At 50.0% G+C, this 20,757-nt stretch overlaps 1 protein-coding gene across 15 annotated transcripts; it reads right to left on the minus strand.

Moving 5' to 3' along the window:
• Nucleotides 1-5,177: 5,177 nt before the first annotated feature.
• LOC6503693 (inositol hexakisphosphate and diphosphoinositol-pentakisphosphate kinase) lies at nucleotides 5,178-20,614 on the minus strand. 15 transcript variants are annotated; one of them, XM_032452483.2, is made up of 15 exons: nucleotides 19,008-19,328; nucleotides 18,683-18,738; nucleotides 15,105-15,537; nucleotides 14,804-15,046; nucleotides 13,805-14,303; nucleotides 13,464-13,744; nucleotides 13,235-13,403; nucleotides 12,981-13,178; nucleotides 11,901-12,924; nucleotides 11,513-11,846; nucleotides 7,771-9,486; nucleotides 7,263-7,616; nucleotides 6,634-6,760; nucleotides 6,353-6,575; nucleotides 5,178-6,292 (listed from the first exon to the last, which is right to left on the minus strand). In XM_032452483.2, the coding sequence occupies exons 1-15, from the start codon at nucleotides 19,252-19,254 to the stop codon at nucleotides 5,327-5,329; spliced, it is 6,870 nt and encodes a 2,289-aa protein (XP_032308374.1). In that variant the 5' UTR covers nucleotides 19,255-19,328; the 3' UTR covers nucleotides 5,178-5,326. The 15 variants fall into 15 exon arrangements, with proteins under 15 accessions (XP_032308374.1, XP_032308377.1, XP_032308376.1 ...); XM_032452486.2 differs by lacking the exons at nucleotides 18,683-18,738; nucleotides 19,008-19,328 and adding an exon at nucleotides 16,153-16,959 and having other exon boundaries at nucleotides 7,771-8,004; nucleotides 8,416-9,486; XM_032452485.2 differs by lacking the exons at nucleotides 18,683-18,738; nucleotides 19,008-19,328 and adding an exon at nucleotides 19,932-20,614 and having other exon boundaries at nucleotides 13,805-14,291.
• Nucleotides 20,615-20,757: the final 143 nt, after the last annotated feature.

The raw sequence follows: 20,757 nt of genomic DNA on the forward strand, positions 1-20,757 counted from the left end.
GTAATTGGGCCAAACACGGCCAAGAAGGCCTACAACCCCCAACACGTTCCGTTCAAAATTATAAAATTCGAGCTGGGGACCTTAGCGATTCTGAACACACAATCGAAAGTAAAGTTTCAAAAACTTGTTCTTCGCAGTCGATGTGACTGTTGTTGTAATGCTTATGTTAATTGAAACCACATATAAAAGAACTAACAAAAATAAAGAGAAGAATTCAATGTTGTTGCCTTGAGGGGGATTGAAAAATGCGTATTGTTTGTTTGTCTTTTTGGCACTTGGCTGGCGACGTGACTGGAGAATCTTTTTTCCAATTTGGCCATGTTGCGATGTTGGCTCGTTTTCATTATTTTATTTTTTATTCAGTTTTAAAACTAATGGCGTGCTTATGTAAGCACTGGTGGCTGGTAGCTGGTAGCTGGCAGCTGGTATCCCTGGGATGGCAGAGCCACATAGAAATATTCATACCGCTTGGAAAATGTAAAAGGCGTGTGTAACGGTTGCATTGCAAATGCTTAATGGCCAAAAGCAACGGCTAACAGATCCGTAAACAAAAGGCCACAAAGCACAAAAATAATACGAAATTATAGGCCACATAAAAAGTCGAGGAAGACGCGCCGCCAAAAACAATTGAGTTGGCAATTAAACTCTGCTTTTTGGAGCACTTTTGGGCGCGAACCATTTGGCATTAAAGTGGCTTAAATAGAGCGTTCACCTGCCGGGCCATAAACACAAGCCGGAGCCTATGCAAATCGAATACAGAAAAGTGCAACACCAAATTCGAGTGCCCCGTCGAAAAATTCATAAAAATATTGTGTGTCTGATCGCGAAAGTATAATTTACGCAAGCGGCTGCCAAAATAAGAAACCAAAATAGGACAAAAGCAACTCGCGCCTGCAGAAAGGAAAAATATTTAAGTAATTGCACAAAACTCCTGGCTGGCCACTTCATGACTGGTTTTCCACTTGTTTTTCAGCCTTTTTTCGGGAGGGAAGGCTATTGGGGGGCTCTCGTATTGTATCTTCTGGCACTTGCTTTATGTAAGTTTGCAAACGGCTGTGGTGCTTGTGCGACAAGTTTGTGTCTTGAGTCTTTCGTTTTCGTTTTCAATTTCGTTTTCATTCGGCGACTACGGGCCTATAAATCGCTGAGCACATTGCGAAAGACATCTACATGATAAGCAGAATGCATATTACATATCCATTATTTGCGAGAGATCGTTACTTCGATTCGAGACACAAAGTTGTTGGCAACCACTAAAGAACGGGCATTTATGCGCAGAGATTGTAGCAATTTTCTTTTCGGTTTATACCCAATATTATTTGGAGTTGCCCCCAAAATAGTTACAGATTAAATGGTCGCCAGATACCCACACGTATCGGAAAAGTTCCCCTCACCCCATGAGAAACGAGTTCAATACTTTGATCACCGATCGTGGTCGATCGGGCCAAGCCCAGAAATGAAAACAAGCGGCAAGTGTGGCACTCAACCCACACGCAGATACCCTAGTACTCACCGATACAGCCACAGATACAGATACAGATACTGATACAAACAGTCAATGATCTTTGGGAGCCCCGCCAAAAAAGCAAACGAAACTCTCGCATTTTGCCGGCTGCTTTCACTCTCCAGCGGATTTTTGGGAATTCTTTTATACATTTTTCTGGTGGCAGTGCGTTTGGGAGAGCGGGGGGCGTCAGGGGAACCACAGATCTGAGATATATAATTTCGAAAACTTTGCCTGTTAACGACTTTTCTCTCGCGTTCGCATCTCCCGCAGTCTCGGCCCATCAGCCGCTTCATTCACATGTCAGCCGGGGCGTATGCGCAATTTGCAATTTGCACCACACCCTGACCCCCGGCAGTCGCCTATCCAGTGACCATTAAAAAGGTGCGTAATTAGCCGGGCTGAAACCAAACAATGCACAAGTCCGGCTCATTCGGCACATGATTAATGTGCCACCTTTCAAAAATCAAACGAAACAAATCGGCAACAGGATGGGCATTCCACTCTCAAATACTATATCTTATATTGGCTCTATATAGAAGACATATAGAAGACTTGTCTCATTCTTCTACTGAGCCAGGGGTCTCCAAAGTTTCACCTGCGACCTCAGGTTGAGACATCATCATTATATACATATCCAGCACCCATCGACTGTCTCTCGAGAAAAATAAAAAGCCAGAGAAGGAAAAATTCACTTCGAAGTGAAAAAGAAAGTGAACACCTCGTCGATCGGCTCTTTCTCCGATCTCCGATCTTGTCGATTCTGCCAGCAGCTAAAACCCCAACCAAACAACAAAAAACAGAGGAAACAACTTAAACATTTTCTATTATGCAAATAATTCGGGGGCTGCTGTCAGAAGCCAAAAAAGGTAAACGGCACCACGGAACGCAAATTTGAATTTCAAATAAACATGGCTCGGAAATGTTAAGGGAGAAACTGATAGGCTCTTGTTCGACACATCTGTTGGTGGCCCTTAGAAAGTCGAAAACTGCAACCAAAAGTTAAACCACACAATACCTGGGGAATTCTGGGTAATTATGATCATTTAATGCATTTACCCGCATTAGAGTTGCATAAAAGTTGACCGAGGTATGGCCTCCGCAAGGACCAAAGTAGCACTCCCCAGCAGATGCCCACTTTTGAAGGGAGTCCCCTAGAAAAATTTGAAAAAATCGGATCGAAAAATTTGTTTCTAGATTTTGATGCAGATTTACGGAGAATGAATCTAGAAATCGTTTGAGGTACTTCGTTTGAGAATCGGATCAAAATTGACTGAGATATGGCCTTCACAAGGGGCCAAAGTAGCACTCCCCACGCAGATGCCCACTTTTGAAGGGAGTCCCCTTGAAAAAATCGAAAAAATGGGGTTCAAAATTTTGATTCCAGGTTTTGATGCAGATTTACGGAGAATGGATCTAGAAATCGATAATGGTACTCCGTTTGAGAATCGGATAAAAATTGACTGAGATATGGCCTTCGCAAGGGGCCAAAGTAGCACTCCCCACGCAGATGCCCACTTTTGAAGGGAGTCCCCTAGAAAAATTTGAAAAAATCGGATCGAAAAATTTGTTTCTAGATTTTGATGCAGATCTACGGAGAATGAATCTAGAAATCGATAATGGTACTCCGTTTGAGAATCGGATAAAAATTGACCGAGATGTGGCCTTCGAAAGGGGCCAAAGTAGCACTCCCCACGCAGATGCCCACTTTTGAAGGGAGTCCCCTAGAAAAAATCGAAAAAATGGGATCCAAAATTTTGATCCCAGATTTTGATGCAGATTTACGGAGAATGAATCTAGAAATCGTCTAAGGTACCCCGTTTGAGAATCGGATAAAAATTTACCGAGATATGGCCTTCGTAAGGGGCCAAAGTAGCACTCCCCACGCAGATGCCCACTTTTCAAAGGAGTCCCCTAGAAAGAATTTAAAAAATCGGATTGAAAATTTGGTTTTTAGGTTTTCATGCGAATCCAAAGAAAATTAATTAACGCATCTTTGAAGGTATTCCGCTTTAGGATCGAGTGGGATTTCGCCAAAATATACGTCTCGTTTTTGAGAATATATAAATTCCATTGAATTTTCGTGTATACATTTTATTAGTGAACTTATGGCCGTGGAATTTCTGTTTTCTACATATTTTTTCGCTCTTGGGGGCTTGTTTTTTTGGCATTCGATAAGCCAAAAGGCATTTGCATAAAAAAACGCGAAAATATAAGGGTCACACACTTTCAGCTCGCCCGGCTTAGAACTTTCCCTCGAGGCGAAACTTTTGCGGCGAGGCGGGACCGCACCTGTACTTCAGAGGCAGCAATGTGCCTGCACCTGCACCCGCATCCAAATGCCAAACAGCGCACAGGTAATGGTTACCTTTGCATGCACTGAGAGAAATTTCTGGGTGGTTTTCAAGGTACATAAATGGATCTACATGTGGGGTACTTACTAGTTACTCAGCTTGGAGCAAATTTGAAACGAAGGGGTATACCTTGTATACTATGCTAAGACAGCAACTATTTTTCTCAGTGTCTTCTGGGGGTGGGAGCAGGAGAGATTGTGTTGTGCCCACTCACTTGCTCCTATTACAGCCCAACTACTCGGAGGCGTGCGTGCAAAATTAACCAAAAAACTAAATTGAGTGGAAAAGTTTATTTTGTAGTCTCTGCTTTAGTTTCTCGTTTTAGTTTTCTTGCTAGGCTTATGCTAATTACTGTTGTTAAAGTGAAAACTAGGCATCAGGCAGAGCAGTGCGTTCTGCAAGGGGCTTATAAACTTAATTTGATAAATTACACGATAAGTTCTTGGCTCGGAGAGCAGAGGGCCCTTTCTTTTTGTGCCCTTTTAGAGGGTATTACAGTTGAGATCATCTAGTGAAGAGACCTAGCCCAGCCCGTCTGTCCGCTATTCAGTTTCCTAGACAACTAGTATCTTAGGCTTTAGACCCCAGACTTTCTTACTAAGAAGCATATCGGAAAGATATAGCTCCTAAAGTGTGTATAGTCTTCGACTTCCAGGCGATTAAGACCAAGACTCTACTATAATTTTAGTATCTCGGCTTTTGAGTAAAATCTTGGCAAAATCAGGCATGCAAAACGTTGCGGGCCATTTACTTAGCCTTAAATTCAGACGCCCCCCAGCCAAGCCCACACTCTGCCAGCACACACACGACCGTACGGAGTCACCCAGTGTGCATATCCAAGCAACGTGCCCAGCATACGCAGTCTAGAATTTCCAATGGCAGCCGCTGAATGTGGATCGAGGTTGACAAGTGAAACCGTTTGCTTACCATACAGCCCCCGGACTAGGTGGGGGGCCCGGACAGGTAGAGAGGCATTCTGGCCATGGCATCGGTCATTGACAGTCGATCGGCCGAACTTTCACTTGGCCCGATCATTAGCATGGCATCACCATCACACAACCAGCAGCCATCCGCCATCAGCCATCAGGCATCACATCACCCCTCATCATCATCATCATCGTCGTCCCATTGTTATCATCCGTTGTCTTGATTGTTGAGTAATCCCAACCTAGATCGAATCGGATGAGGGGGATCTGATATAACCGATTTAACGACAAGCGAAAGTGAAGTCTCAACGAGAATCTCAAGAATAGTCACTGAGCCACTGAGCCACTGAGGAAATGGTTCAAAGAGACCATCGAGAGTACACAGACATTTTCTTTATTTTTGGACAGAAAAATAGAGATTGCCGTTTTATTTTATTTGCTTGGCCCAACAACAACAACAAGTTTGATTAATTTTTTAAGATTTCATAGCTAAGAAGCGAGTTTAGATTTGAGATCAGCATTCACGAAGGAAATAGGGGGATTTAAAAGGGCGGCTTCTTGCTGGTGGAGGCCACGGGATGCTCCTCCACCTTGTCTATGTCCGAGCTTTCGATGGAGAGCTTGGCGGGCGCCATCGCCGGCAGGAGCAGGAACTCGTTGAACAGAAAATCCGCATCCATGGACTGCGTCTTGCCGTGGTAGCCCCGGATGATGCCTTTCTTGGGAGGCTCGATGAAGCGTTCCTTCACGATCAGAGCACCCGGCGATGGGGAGGGCGACGGCGAGGGTGAAGCGGAGGCGGAGGCGGAGGCGGAGGCAGACGCGGAGCAGCAGGTGCTCACCAGTCGGCCCAGATGGGCGGCTCCCACCGGCGCTTCCCGCTCCACAGGCTCTCCTCCACGGCCGCTCGCTCCGACGCCTGCTCGCTGGCGCTGCGGCGATCCTCCAAGAGCTGCGCTGCTCCCGCCGCTCTTCAGGTTGATGCAGCTCTGGGTGTGACTCACGTTGGAGTAGTCCCCGGTGGCCTGCATGGGCACCCGCTTGAGCGTGTTGCTCTCGAACGGAAAGTTTGAGTTCGAGGTGGACTGCGTGAGATTTTCGAACTTTCGCAGCCGGGCATCCTGCCGCAAATGCTGCGCCGACGGTATGTTGATCGAGGCATGCAGAGCCGCCGCTCCAGCTCCTCCGCCGGCCACCGACCCACTGGAGTCCGTCTTATCCGTACCGCTGCCGGCAGCGGTGCCCTCGAACAGGCTGATCTGCTTCTGGATGCGCGGCGACACCGGGTCGTGGGCCCGCCGCACCTGACGCACGTGCTCCGGCGACGCCTGGGTGACCACACGGACGGGCAGAGCAAATCCGAAGCGTGGATCGTCGCTGGCCACCTCCGGCGGAGCTTCGGCGTGGCTGGGGCAGCAGTAGCACGTCTCCAGATGAGGCTCGCAGTCCGCGGGCAGCGACGGAGTGGTGGCCGCCGACAAAGTGGGGTCCTCGTCATCGTCGAAGCCCTGGAATTGAATCAGTTTCACCATCATTACAGTCATAATAATTTTGGAGAGCCCACTCACATCCATTGAGAGCGACATGGATCCCTTGTTGGCCACCATGCTGAGATTCAGATCCATGCCGAAGCTAACTGGGGTGAGGCAGGTGCTGCCACTTCCTCCGCCGCCGGCTTCCTGCTCTCCGACGCTCAGAAAGAAGCCTCTGCCTAGGGTGTCCTGGTTCAAGGGCTCGAACTGTGCTTCCTCGTCTTGCTCGAACTCGATGTTCTCCATGGTTATCTCCAGGCTACAGGACGGGGAATAGAGTGTTAACTTTGAAAGGAGACTTCCTTAGCTTGGCTCACCTGCTCTCCACTTCCGGCGGGAGCGATGACGCCTGCTCTGGCTCCTCCTCCATGCCCTGATCGCTTGCTTCGTGTGCCTCCTCCTTCTCCGCCAAGGAATATCTATCCTGGGGCTGCTGCTGCCAAGCTTTTAACCCAAAAATGGGAAGGACAATCAAGGACGTTAGTTCACAGTCAGAAGCTAATGAATACTATTAAAAAAAATCGCAAATCAAGATAGAAAGGTTGCTCTTCCGGCAATCTTTATTTCAAAACTTCAGAACAAAAGGCTAAAGGACCAAAAATATAAATATATCCACAAACATGTGTACAATCCGAAAATAGTACATATTGGAAATATGCATAAAGTTAAAAAAAGTGTCTGCATTTAGTTTAAATGCTTGGCTCAGTAGAATCCTCTGAAAAATCAAAAGAAAAAACAAATAAATGACTTGGAAATTAGAACTTAAGCATAGCATTTAACTTAAGAAGTTAAAAAAAGTAAACAGGGAACAGATTTAATAAATTCCAACAAGCGTGTTATGTAATTTGGAATTTTTGCAGCAAGTGGACATTATGGGAAATAGGTTTCCGGGTTCGGGTTTCCGGGGTCTACGACCAATCGATATCCGTCTTGCGGTAGCACTTACGCTTCTTGCCCGGCTCCTGGCTGGCGGACTGGGGGTCGAACCTCGACTGGCTCACCAGGGAGCACTGCCTGGCCGAGCTGGACTCGCTGCCGCCGCGTGGCATCTCCGTGGGCGTGGCCGCCGGAGTACTCGATGGCGTCATATTGTCCAACGTCGGCGAGTGGTGTGTGCCGAGCGTCAGGGAGGAAACCGCCGGCATTTCGCAAGGCACCTCAAAGCCCCGCGGCGGCGATCCTGTCGGCGTCTTGAATATCTGCGCCAGTATCATGTCCTGCAGGAAGCTGTCCAGCTTGCGCAGTGACAGCGCATTGTGAAGTGTTTCCAGTGGTCGAATTGGTGGTACGTCTCCAAATCCTAGAGCATCAGGATATATATTATTATTAGGTTTCTAAGGATAAAGGCTTTTAATCAATTCCTATCATGGCATTGGAAACCCCACTATATTCAAGTATTCTAGACGGAGTCCCTTTGGAATCTAACTATAAGATACGAGGTTTGGAGTACTCACCGGAGGAGGAGACCGGTATCATGTCGCGCAAGTTCGGTGCCGAGGAACTGCCGCTAATGACGGCGGTGCTGAAAAGGCTATTCGCGCTGGTGGCCATCTTTTTGCTAAAACCACCGAAACCCAACATTTTCATATAGGACATCTGGCCGGCAATACTGTGTCTTTGGCGACGCGACGAGGTGGACGAGTTCGCCGATGAGACCGAGGCCGAAACCGAGACCGAGACTTGGCTATCTGTGGCGATGGAGTTGATACAACAAGACGGGGTCGTAGTGGTTGTGATTGTGGTTGTTGTTGAGTTTGTGATTGTTGTTGAGATAGTGGTGTTGTTTGATTGTTTCATGTTGGTGAATGATGGTTGTTGTTGATTGATGATTGCAGTTGCCGTTGTTGATTGTAGAGAGTGGTGTTGTTGATGTTGATGTTGATGTTGTTGGAGTAAGTGTTGGTGTGGTGGTGGTGCGTTAGTCGAGGTGGGATCGATCGATTGGAGTTGGTTAGTAAATGGTTGATTAGAAGACATTGTTGCTGTATTATCAAACAAAGCTGCTGCTGCTTTTGTTGTTGTTGTTGTTGTTGTTGTTGTTATGGCTGGGTTTGGTGTTGGAATTGTGTGTTGTGATGAAGCTGTTATTTGTATTGTACCTGGTGTGGGTTCTTTGGTTGTAGTTGGTGTAACAGTGGCTGTTTCTTGTTCAACGCATGTTGGTGTCGTTGGTGAAGTCACCCAGTCATTGGCGTTTGTCAGTTCTGTGCTACTCCCCGAGGCCGTTACCAACAGCCTCGGCAGATTGTAGACCACCTGGACCTGTTGTTGAGCCTGCCCTGGACTTTGAACTGCCTCACTTGTGGCCGTGACCTGCTCTTCTATTGGCTCGAAGCAGCTCACAAAGGAGCCGCCGGAGAGCGCATTTCCTGCATTGGCAGGCGAAACACTGAACCGGAAGGGATTCTCCGCAAGGATCGGAGCAGAGGCCGGCATGGACAGCTGGCCGCAGGAGCTGCTGGTGGCCTTACGCTGTGCCGCGGAGGAGGCGGCAGCAGAAGCCGAAACCGTGGCCTTTTCCATGTCCTGGCAGAGGCGCAGCGTGGAGGCTGTCGGAGAGGTGGTGGCATGTTGCAGGGGAGACAGCGAAGCCACCACCGGCCGCTGGCCAAACTGGGAGCTCATCAGGATGGCCGGAGCTGAGCTGGACAACTGGAAGTCGTCGTCGAAACTGCTGGCACTCGCCTCCGTTGCTGGATCGCCGCGTCCGCAGCCGGGATTCTCCGGATTCGGAGGGGCCGCTTCCGGCGAAGAGGGAGCCGGACCCGCCAAGTCGATCAGGCTCTTCGAGTGCGAGTGCTCCTGCACCATCGAACTGCTGCAGTTGCAGCTGAGGGGGCGCTCATTCGTGGCCAGTGGCGAGATCTGGGGCAAGTGCTGCAGCTGTTGCAGGTTCTCGAGGTCGTCCCCTTCGTCGCAGCTCTCCATGCGGCGCATGGTCAGCACATGAAGGCGCTTGTGGCCAGACGGACCGCACTGCGGCGTCCCAGGATTCAGGGAGAAATCAATGTCCGACAACGGCAACTCATTGGTAGACGAATCGATCTTGAAGAAGGACAAGCTGTCCGTGACGCGGATCTGAAGAGCAGTTCGATTGGCGCCCGAGGCATCCGATCCCTTCGAGCTGGCCACGCCCACTCGAGCATTGGCAATCTCCCCGAAAGTAGGCCCTGAACCCCCCAAGAAAAGCGAAGATAGCCGTCCGATAGCAACATGATCCGAGGAATATGGTTATTAGTTAGGCGTGTGGATGGAGGTGGGCGACCAAATCAATTCCAAGTTCCAGTCAGCCATGTTGGTATCATTGGTGTATTGTTTTTAAAATGGTGGTTGTGATTGTAAATAGAAAACTCATTAGCCGAGATAATCAAAAAGTCCAAGATCGCGTAGAGAAGTTTATAAATTAAGTGGGTTCCATAAACAAAAGGATAAGAAACGAAGGAAGATTCGTAAACAAAAAGGAGAAACAAAGGGAAATAATGAGCTATTAAAATTAGTTTTAAAATAAAGTTGTAACATTTTTAGGCTTGAAAGCTTTGCAGTTGCTGTGGTAAGTTCTTTAGTAAGAGTTCACTAAGTTTAGTTAGTCGAGAAAAAAGTGCAAAACCGGGCTTCGAAATACAGTAAGTAGAGTTCGCGTCCGATTTGGGTTATCGTATGTTTCTGATCCGTATGAGTTTGTATTTTTGGGGGTTATCTGGGGGTATGGTGGAATGGAGAATTTGAGGATATGGCGAGGTTGGCCCGAGTCTGCAAACAACAACAACGAGCAACGTACAGACGCAGACTGGGGAACTCCGAAAACCAAGCTTTAGTTGTTCAATATTTTAATGACTTTTTAAAGACCTTCCATGCACTGAGACAAAAACAAAGGCAGGTGAAAGGCAGGACAGTGGGAAACACACAAACAGGCAGAAACAGAGAGATAGATAGACACATAGAGAAAAAGGGGGGATCGGCTCAGCTGGACCCCAGCAAAGATTTCGAAAACTTGTTTTTTAGGCTCCCCCTTTTTCGTGTTGGACAAAACGAGGAGGAGCTGAGAAATCCTTCCTGGGGCTCAGCTGAATCCAGCGCCTATGTGGCTGTGTGGGGGTCCTGGACAGTGTGGCTGTGTGTGTGTTTGTCGCCGAGACAGTGTGACCAGCATTGCCAAGTACACGGGATTCCGCGGCCAGATGCTTATAGATTTACAGTTTTCCTCAACAGTTTGATATTGTTTTTTTAAATTGCAGATCGATCAGGAAGAGAAGGATCAGGAGGATGTGTTTGGTGTGTTTCTGTATAGCTGGGTGTGTGAGTGTGGGGAAATCTCTTCGATCGTTGCACGGTAGAAAAAATGAAAACCAAAAAATGTTGGGCACAGCTCGAGAAGGGAGAGATAGAGATGAAAATTTTTGTAAAATTCTTCTTCAACAATAGTGAAAAAATTGATAAAGTCACAACCGAAAATTCTTCCGTTTACCATTCAATTTATGTCTATATATAGAAAGAGAGAGACAATCTAGAGAGACATCTATCTAAGAATTTATAATATCTATAAAAATATATATAATGTAAGAAATGAGGGGGGTTCTCGCTGGAGGGGTTCACTTTTTTCATTGTTAGCTGGCAGTGTGGGTGGGGAAACCGTGAGACGAAACACAGAAAACATAGGAACGGCATGCACAGAACCTCCAAAAAATTAGGACTCAAATAAAAACGATTTTGAAATAAAAGTATGCACGATTACAAGATGGAGAGGATAACATCGGAGTGACCGAACTGACAAGTGACAGAAGGTTTGGTTTCGATCTTTCATTCGATCTTAAAATGAATTAAAAATTGATCCAAATAAAACACACATGGAAGCAGTAGTTACATCAAATTAGGTTTTGGAAGTGTTATTTTTTGAAAAGGAATCCAGATCCTCTGCCAAATTAGTTCACACAAGAAACGCGAGGTGTTTGGAGTGGGAGGGATGTGTTAGACAAGAACATGACGCGGGTTAGAGGAGCTGGAAGGCGGGTTGGCTGACAGTTGGGTGGTTGGGTCTCAGGGTTGGTGGGTTGGTTCAGGCCCCAATCCCAATCCCAATCCCAAATCCGATTCCCAGCCCAAGCCCAATCTCAAGCCCGCCCAAGAGGCTGCTGCGCAGGCGGCAGGCGGCAAGCTTTGCTCGATCGAGGTGCCCCAAAAAGAGAGCGACATACGTACCCGGTTCCTTGGGACCGACGCCGGAGGAGGCCCTCTGCTCGAAGCTGCGGGAGCGCGGCTCACAGTCCGGACTAACCGCCCGGATATCCGGACTGATGGGCCGAAGTTGCTGTTGCTGCTGCGAGAACTGGGCCTGCTGCTGCGACGCCAGCTCCTCGTTCAGCCGCTTGGCCAGGTCCATGGCCTCGTGCCCGCTGACAGTGTGGTGGGCGCCGATGGGAATGGGCTTCGACTTGAACTGCTTAGAGCGCAGCTCCAGGCGATTGAATCCAAAAGCCATTCCGCTCGCCGCAGGCTGTCGCTCCGCGCTGCGGTCCCCGTTCCGCTGCCCATTCTGGACGAAAGGATAATGAAGAGATCTGCAGGAAAGTGGACTTTCAGAACTCACCCCTCGCTTTTTGCCCTGCTGATCTTCGTTGGAGCAGGCGGAGTCATTCTCCTCCTCGATCCGCGACGGATTAGACTCGTCCGAGGACTGCAGGCTCACGTTGCAGGCATTGTCGCCGTGGGAGTGCGGCCGGAATCCCGGACCCGGCGGCAGGTTCTTCTGCACGCAACAGTTGACGCCCGGGCTGAAGTGGAGCTCGACGTGGAAGCGCTCCTCCGAGGTGGGGTCCTTCGTGGGATCCTCGTACAGCATAATGACAATCTGGGACATGTAGTTCAGCTCGGACACCATGGATATGTAGTCCATGGCCCGGCGCCACTGCTCGTCCGTGACGACGTTCAGTAAGCCGCCGTACCGGAGCACTGTGAGCAGCGAGTGGACGTGCGATTCGCTGGTAAAGTAAAGCCGGGTCCTCACATGCCTCTGGGGACTGGCCACGCCGTGGCTGTAGTGCGGATTCAGGCGGTTCATGAACTCATCCTCCACCTCGTCGATGTTCCGCTGGAGGTCGCCCTTGATCTTCCGGAGCAGCGGTGAACATATTCCCTGGCCAATGGCCAGCTTCTCCTGTGGCGTCAGGCCGTACTCCTGGGGTATGACAATGTCCGCCAGGTTCTTGGCGTAGATGTAGAGCTCCTCGGCCTGGTCGTACTGCAGCGTGTGCTGGTTGTGCTGCAGATCGTACTTGATGCAGTCGTAGATGTCCGGGATCTTGGAGATGTCGAACAGCTTCGACTTGGTGCTGAAGTCCTTCTCGATCTTCTCCCAGCGACAGCGCATCAGGTCCCAGGTCTCGCCGTGGTACAGGATGGCGTCCTTTGTCTTTGGATCGTCCTTTTTGATGCTGATGATGTGCAGCAGCTCGCGGATGAGCAGGTGCACGTGGTGGCAGCAGTCCACCGGGTTCTTGACAAAGTCCAGGGCCTGGTTGATGGACTTGCTGTTGCAGGGATTGATGAGCTCACGGTCTTCCTTGGTGAACTCGCGATCGTTCTGCATAAGATCGTGCAGACGTCCTTTGGCCCTGCAGGATGGATACGATTACAAGGAGATCAGAGAGTCAAACCACGTCGTACTTACAGGTTCTGGTACTTGCTGGAATCGCAATCATTGTCCAGCAATCCATTCGTGTTGGCGCTCTTCACCATCTGGACGAGAATGGGCGTGAGTTCGCCCTCCAGGGCCAGAAGGCCCTTCGCAAAGGCGGCGGCTGTCATCTGGACTCGCCCCTCGTCGGAGGCGTAGATCTTCAGATCGTGACGGAATGTGGAGTGCAGCCTGAAAGAAGAAATCATGTCAAGACCGGAAGGGAGACTGCAGACCCGCCTTGTCACCTCAGGAGCCCCAGTCCCTGGGTCCCGGAATAGTCCGACCTGCCCTGGCCACCCGGATACATGCACCGGAAGATGCGGCCCAGCTCCTCCGCCTGGATTCTTCCGGCTGGCGTGAGTTCTCCACCCCATTTCAGAATGAGCACCAGCGAGGGCTCAATGGGAGTGTCCGCTGCAAGAAAATAGGATTCTGTTCAGTAACTAGCTAAGGGGATGGTTAAGGACATCCTACCTGACTTGCTGTCGTCCGAGCTGGAGCCACGGGGCCTTCCTCGCGGCTGGTACTTCATCTGGACCTTGCGGTTGATCCCCGAGAAGTGACCGTACATCTCCAGCACGTTCTTCAGCTGCTCCAGCTTCGACTCCTTCTCCTCGATCTCGGCGTGGGCCTTGGTGTGGATCTCGCTGAGCAGAAAGCGGGCTATGTCCAGGATCTCCTGCAGCTGCTTGGGTCGCTTTAGCTTCACGTGGCCGAGCTTATACCCGTCGTACTTCTCGAAGATCTCAAAGAACCTGCGGAAAGATTAGGAAGAAGTGAACTACTTCTCTTGGAAAGGGAATTCGAATACTCACTTGGGGTGGCGCACCTCCACTTTCATTTTCTGCTTGGGGGTGCGGTCGCCGTGCCGGATGACGGCCACCACACAGCGCAGCTCCATCATCTTGCCGAAGGTGGTGGGCACAATCGGGGGATCGTCGAGCTGGAAGGGCACCGACCACGGGATGTGCAGCGTAGGCGTGAGCTCCCGCAGGATCATGTTGCCGAGAATTTTGGCGCAGTCGTCGTAGTACTTGTTGGAGTTTTTCACGAAGCTGAAGCCGTTCACGTCGCACACGTAGGACTTCCCATTGGCCCGGAGCAGATCGAATCCACAGACAGTCTGCTTGAACGCCAGACACACCTTCCGGGAGATGAGCTTCTCAGAGTGGTTGAGGATGACCGGGTAGCGGATCTCCTTGCCCTCGCTGTCGCGCTCCACCTTGCCGTCCAGGGCCGGGCTCTTCCTGGCCTCCGCGTGGGCGTAGTCCGGGCCCACGGTGTACACCTTGACGTCCGTGCCTGAAAAATACACTAAGTTGTAAAGGTGATGCTGGATTCAGTGCGTTCGACTGGCGGCCACTGGTACTGTGTGTTGTGTTTCTGTATAGTTTTTGTTTCAGTTTGCTAGTACAATATATTTCAAACGATTATATTAATTCATTCATAATTGTGACGACGATGAGCGGCGCGTGCGGAGCTAAACGCGGGACAGGCACAATGGGCGATGGATGCGATGCTGCGCTGTTGCATTGGTGTGTACGGGGCATTATGTGGTCTACGGGGATCCAGCCAAAGCCATGACAAAAACAAACAGCCAGAGCGGGATTATGAATTAGCGGGTGTCGAGGTGGCGGGGGGGGAGCTGTGATGGGAAGGCAGGAGAGAAGGTGCAGGAGTACTGTGCTTTCCCATCACCGCACTAGGGAAGCGGGGAGGCAGGGAGGCAGGGATGCAGGATAGGATCAAGGATCGAGGAGTAGTACCTACAGCTGCATAGAGCATGGGAGCATAGTGAGTGGCAAGTTGCATACCATCGGTGGGCATAAAGTCCTCGTAGATGAAGGAGCCCGTCTTGCGCACCCGCGACTCCGGCGAGTAGACACTGCTCCGGCTGCCAATCTTCCGGAACAACCGCTGGCTTCCACCGCCCGCCGACGTCGGATAGTAGATGTAGATGTTGTGGTCCTCCGCCGAGACGGGTTTCTCCACGAAGGGCTTGTTGAAGGTGATGCCATTGACTTCGACATGGTCCTCGGACTCGATAAGTTCATGATCTGCGGATGAGAGGATATCAAGTCAATCATAGTGGAGAGGAGCTACTGTACGACTTACGCTTTGGATCGGGAGAGTCCCGATCGAGGACGGCGTAGCGCGGTATCTCGATGCCCTCCTTCTCGAGAATAGCATAGACCCGCCTGCGATCCTGGATGTCGTACTGCATATGCAGGTTGTTCAGCACGAATGGATTCCGCAGCTGGGCGTACTCGATGGCCTTCTCCAGCGGGAATCCCTTCGAGTGGAACGAGACCAAACAATCGCAGGTGGGCCAATTCTGGACGGGCTCGCGCAGGATCACGTTCTCCTCGAAAGTGACCAGTTTGATGAACTCGAACTCGCCGAGTCTCGTCAGGATCTCCTTCATGGGCTTCGACTGTGTCTTCTTAGCCATCGCACATATTCCAACGACCACCTGCTTGCTGTTGCTGGAGGAGGTGCTGGTGTCGGAGTCCATCCCGTCATTGCTGTCCCCGAAGTCCGTGTCGCCCTTAGAATACAAAAAGAAACGGGCATAAAACAGACTGCTACGATGCCGTTTCCGCCGCAGTATGCTTCCCATACAGCACCCGGGTTTTCGAGGCGGTAAAGCGGAATGCAACATCGGGACGGCGCAATCTGTTCCCTGGATATCAGGCAATCCAGGCAGCGGTCAACATGCCACAGGCAATGAACGGGCGGACCTTCCTACCTTCCGACTACTACCTTCCTTTCTCTGGTTCCTGGTTTACTTTTAAAGTGTTTTTTTTTTTTTGGCTTTTCAGTGTGTGCTTTGGTGGCGCTTGCTTTCAGGAATATTAAAGTGTCACGTGTTCCTGGAAGTGACTACGAAACCCATCCCGACCCTCGCCCTGGCCCTGAAGGGATAGCCCCGTCTTCGTCTCTACTCTTACCTCAGATTAGACCCTCAACACCCACTCACTAATTTGCATTTTTGTCTAGTTTTTCCAATATTTTAGCCAATAAATAAACATTTTATATGAACGAGCTGTAGAAAAACGATAAGCCGGCTCAGTTCTCTACCGATCAGCACAGTAATTAGCTTCCATTTAGCGCTGAGTCCCCCGCAGTCCGGCCTAGAAACACCATCCTAGGTTAGACGTACGTTCAAGCAAATATCGCAGAAGCAGAAGTCGTCGCTGTCCTCGTCGCTTCCATGGACCGGGGCGTAGTCCTCGTAGTCGCTGACATTAAAGGGACCGTACTCTCCGTCGTCATCATCCTTGTTCTGCCCCGAGCCCTGCAGATTCTCCTTGTCGCCTTGGACTCCGGCACTCTGACTGCGCCTCTGCCGTTGCTGCAGCAAGCGATTCCGGCGCAGGCGGTCCCGGCCACGCGCCCGACGCCTTCTTCGGACGCCACTATCAACCGGCCCGGGGTCCAGGCTATGGCGACGAATGGAGTGGGGCTCGTGGGCGCCCAAGCTTTCCGGGATATTGGATCCGGGCAGAGCCGTAACGGCAGTTACGGCTGCTCCAGCGGCAGCAGCAGCGGCTTCGAGCTTTTTCTTGTGCCTCTGGTGCCGTGAACGGAGCTTCTTGAGGCGCCACCAGTCCTTAAACCACGTCCACTCCATTATATCCACACTTCTTTCACAAATAGGATGTTCCTCTGGCCCAAAAACGAGCTTGGAGCCAAGCGGCTATCAGGAAAAGACTACGAACTGTTTCTCACTTTCGAAACGTCATTTCTTGGCCGTTACCAGATAGAACTTGTTACCAATTTCCCCCCAGTAGTTTGGCAACACTGCTATAGGGTCTGGAATTCCGAGACGAATCGGCCAGTACGTGCCCGATACACAGATGATGACCCAGCCCGCCGAATAAATACGGAAAAAAAGCACGAAACTGAAATCGGCGCACGACGAGATCGCTCCACCGACTAACGGAACGCGACTGAACGAAGCTGAGGCGAAAAATCGGAATAAACCCCAAGGTACGGGTCCCTGGGGTCGCTGGGCATCCAATCGGGCCGTATCGGATTGGATCAGATCCCATCATCGTCTTGGGGGAGTGGGAGTACGCCAATTGGTCTGCCCAGCCCACTCGCTAAACGGAGAAGGGGGAGCCTTCTCATTTGGCTGATTGAGAGAATCGGGGAGAGAGAGGCGTCTACGGAGACACCCGAGAGAAAACGCGGGGGAACACTTGGAGAAACATATACCGCCTATGATCGGTATTGTTTAACCTTTAAGTATTCCGGCTATCGATCCGAAATCTCCCTATTAACATACACACAATGGGAGTACATCAGTAACTTTTGGGGAGTAACTTTGGGGCGCAGCAAGAAGCAATCGGTTCGCTATCTCTGTGTATAAATATTTCGACATACTAAGGCGTTATCATCCCCGCTCTTACTTGTTGACGACATGACTTAACTACGAGTTATATAGAGGCGGCGTCCGACGTCCGACGTCCGATCGAAAAGTGTTAATGAAGGCAGCGACGACAATGGGAACAGAGGCATTAGCGGGAACAATAACAACAGCCGGAACAATTAACCGGTAACTGGTGACCTCTGGGCGGTGGGGGGCTAGGGGTGACGGGTAACCGGTAACCTCTAAACAGTAACCGGTACTGAGCAGCCCCCGGAACCGATAAGAGCTTGAGGTGATAAGAGCTTGTGTGGATAGGGGGGCAGAGCCAGCAGAAGCCCCGCCAAGAGCCAATTGCTCCGGCAAATAGGCACACAATATACAAATATCTTGTGTCCATAGTTCGGATGGAGCTCTGTGCGTTGTTTCCGATCATTAGCACCAGAGATCTCCCAATCTGGTAGGTGAAAATCGGACAATAGCCACCTCACGACTCAGACACAGATCCGGAGCTACGTCGCACTGACAGGCCAGAGGTACCTCCCGAAGCTATTGCGGAGCTATTACAGAACCATTACCTGATCCACGGATGCCCCGATTGGCACTGATCGCTGCCGGCCAAGAGTCCGGCCTGGAAGCCTGCAATGGTCTTGTTCCGAGGGTTCCTTGGAATCTGGGGGAGCATTTGTGTAAATATAGAACCCGATAGGCCCTGTCGATTCGAGAGTCTGGGTGTAAGACAATACCCTATAAAAAATACCTAATGGCTGTAATTAGGGTATTGGGCGGTGCTCCATAAAGTCTGTTTCTGGTTGCCCACAAAGGTAAACAAATTTCCGTATAAGCGACGAGCCATGCAGTTCATTAGCACCCGACTCCCACGGCGATCAGCCGCAAAGTATGGCGTGAAAATTTTAATGGAAGCAGCCCCAAAGCCCCCAAAGACTTCTCTTGTCGAGTCCCAATTAAACTGATCTGTTGGGGCAATAAATACCTGATTTAGCTCGCTCTAGCTCACCCGGCAGGAGGAACCTCTCCTTGGCAAAGTCCGGACCCGACTGAGGTTCAAGACGCCACCCAGAATCCCAGACGGTCCCGGTCCCCAAAAAAGCACGAAAAAGGCAAACAATCGGGCAGGCAAACAAATTGAACAAATAACGGGCTAATTAATTAATGCAGCCAAGGAGACGAAAACTTAATTAAAATTTAGCGCGCAAACAATTGAATTGAAACGGAAACAAAGCCAAAAAATAAACAAGGAAGCTGCCAGAAAAAAACCAAACAAAAATATATTTTTAAAAAAGTAAAATTAAAAAATCACCGGATGGGAGAAAGATGAAGAACGCGGCTCCAGCGGCAACTCACTGATGTCTGTCTCTGGGGGTTGAGGGTTGGAGGGTTGGAGAGTTGGTGAGTTGGAGATTGGAGAGTTGGAGGGGCGGTGGATAAAAGCGAGTTTTATGATTAAAGAAAAGGATAACCTTCCGAATGACTCTACCACACTCAGAAAATCTGCTCCGATTCGTGTTTTTCAATTAGCGCCAATTAAAATGACATCAAATCGAAATTACTCAAGGTTAAAATCAGAGGCACATTATTTTCTCAGTGTGTAGTTGTCGCCCCAAACACCAGAGGGGCACACCCACCGCCCAGATTCGGAGTGGAGTTGACGTGCGTCAGCCAGCGACGTCCCTGCTCCTCCTCCGCTGTCGCTGCCGCTGCCGCTGCCCCTGCCGCCGTCGACAGCGCTGCTGGGGAGCCCACGTCTGCTGCTCCTCCTGTCGCTGGACAGCGCCTACGTCGGCTCCAGCCGCGACGTCGCGCACTGCTGCTGCTGCTGCTGTAACTGTGACCGCCCCCGCCGCCCCCAAACTTATCGAAGCTATTGCCCATTTGTTGAACTGCTTTAGGGGAAGAGCAAATCAATTTACATACATATATACAGGGGCAGGGGCGTTGGCAGGTGGGTGGTGGGTGGTGGCGTCCAAAGAGCCGGCCCAACATTTTCAATTATCCTTGAAAAAATCCTGCCAACGCCACTGCCCGCTCTGAGAGTGCAGTGGGGGGTGCAGTGGGGAGAGCAAGGCTTGGAGAGAGCGAAAGCTTTTGGCATTGACATTGAGACTGTAGTCAGCTGTTGTTGGTTGGTGGTGGGGAAAATAAGAAGAAGAGGCTGCTGCTGCTGCTGCTGCTGCTGCTGCTGCTGCTGCTGCTGCTGCTGCTGCTGCCGCTGCCACTGCAACAAACACGCAAAAAGTCAGGGCCAGCCCCCCCACATGCAGCGAAGACTACAGCAGCGGCCAGGACAATAGGACTACTATCTGAAACAGTTTTTAGAAAACTTATCTGCAGAATCGAAAAGCTCCGGCACAAAGCTAAGCCTAACTTTAGTCAATCGATTATTTTTAATAAACTTCGGATCGCCCATGCTCTGCTTCGGTGACCGCCGCTGCACAAGAACACAAATCGCTTAAAATTAGCAGTAGTTCTGCGGTTTTAGTAACTGGGTTTTAGTAAGTGATTAGGAAATAGATCTGTAGAAAGTAGAAGAAAATGAGAAAAGCGCATACGTTGCCATCCTGACCCAAATAGAAGCCGACGCGGTGCTGCTGCTGTTGTCCCCCCGCCGACGTCGACGTCGAGAGCGGATGCTGACGCTGCTGCTGCTGCTGCTGCTGTTGTTGATTGTGGGCGGCTGCTGAAGCTGCGGCGGCAGCACTGCCTTGACGCAGGTCCTGGTATCCTGATTCCAACTCGGTATACGACATTTAGTAATACTTGTTATCCTGGTTGTTAGTGCGGTTAATAAATAGCAACAAATTCAACAACAAAACTGCCTCTTTGCCATTTACATGACGCACACCCACACACACTCCTCGCTGGGGGTCTAGCCGCGGTTCGACTGCTATTATTATATATTATTATTCTTAATAGCAAGTCTGCACATCAGTAAAAACAAAAACATTCGCCGTCTCTGTTTGGCCTTCGATTTTCTTGTATTTTTTATTTTTGTCACAAAGAGTTACGAAAGAAATTCTGCTGCGTTTAAGTTTTTGAATCTTTTCGGCGGGCAATGTAATGCGCGGGATTTGGCGTTGCGGGAGGATGCGGGCAAGGGGGCGAGGGGGATTGTGAGTTATTATTAATTGTTTATTTAACAGTTCAATGATGGTTTATTTTATCGGCTTTACACGCACGCACGTCCGCTCACTGCAAAGCTTTCGCCAGATGGCCGAATCCGATTTCCACCAAACGCTCTCGGCAGGCCCCGAAAACCCACTAAAAAATCCTACTTTCCCCCTAATTTCAAATCTGCGTCAAAGTTTTAAAAAAACCTTCGAAAAAAATGTGTAATACCTCCACAAAAGAATCCCATAACTATTCCCTTCAACAATT

The sequence above is a fragment of the Drosophila ananassae genome, chromosome XL (genome assembly GCF_017639315.1).
Source record: "Drosophila ananassae strain 14024-0371.13 chromosome XL, ASM1763931v2, whole genome shotgun sequence".
Lineage (NCBI taxonomy): Eukaryota > Metazoa > Arthropoda > Insecta > Diptera > Drosophilidae > Drosophila > Drosophila ananassae.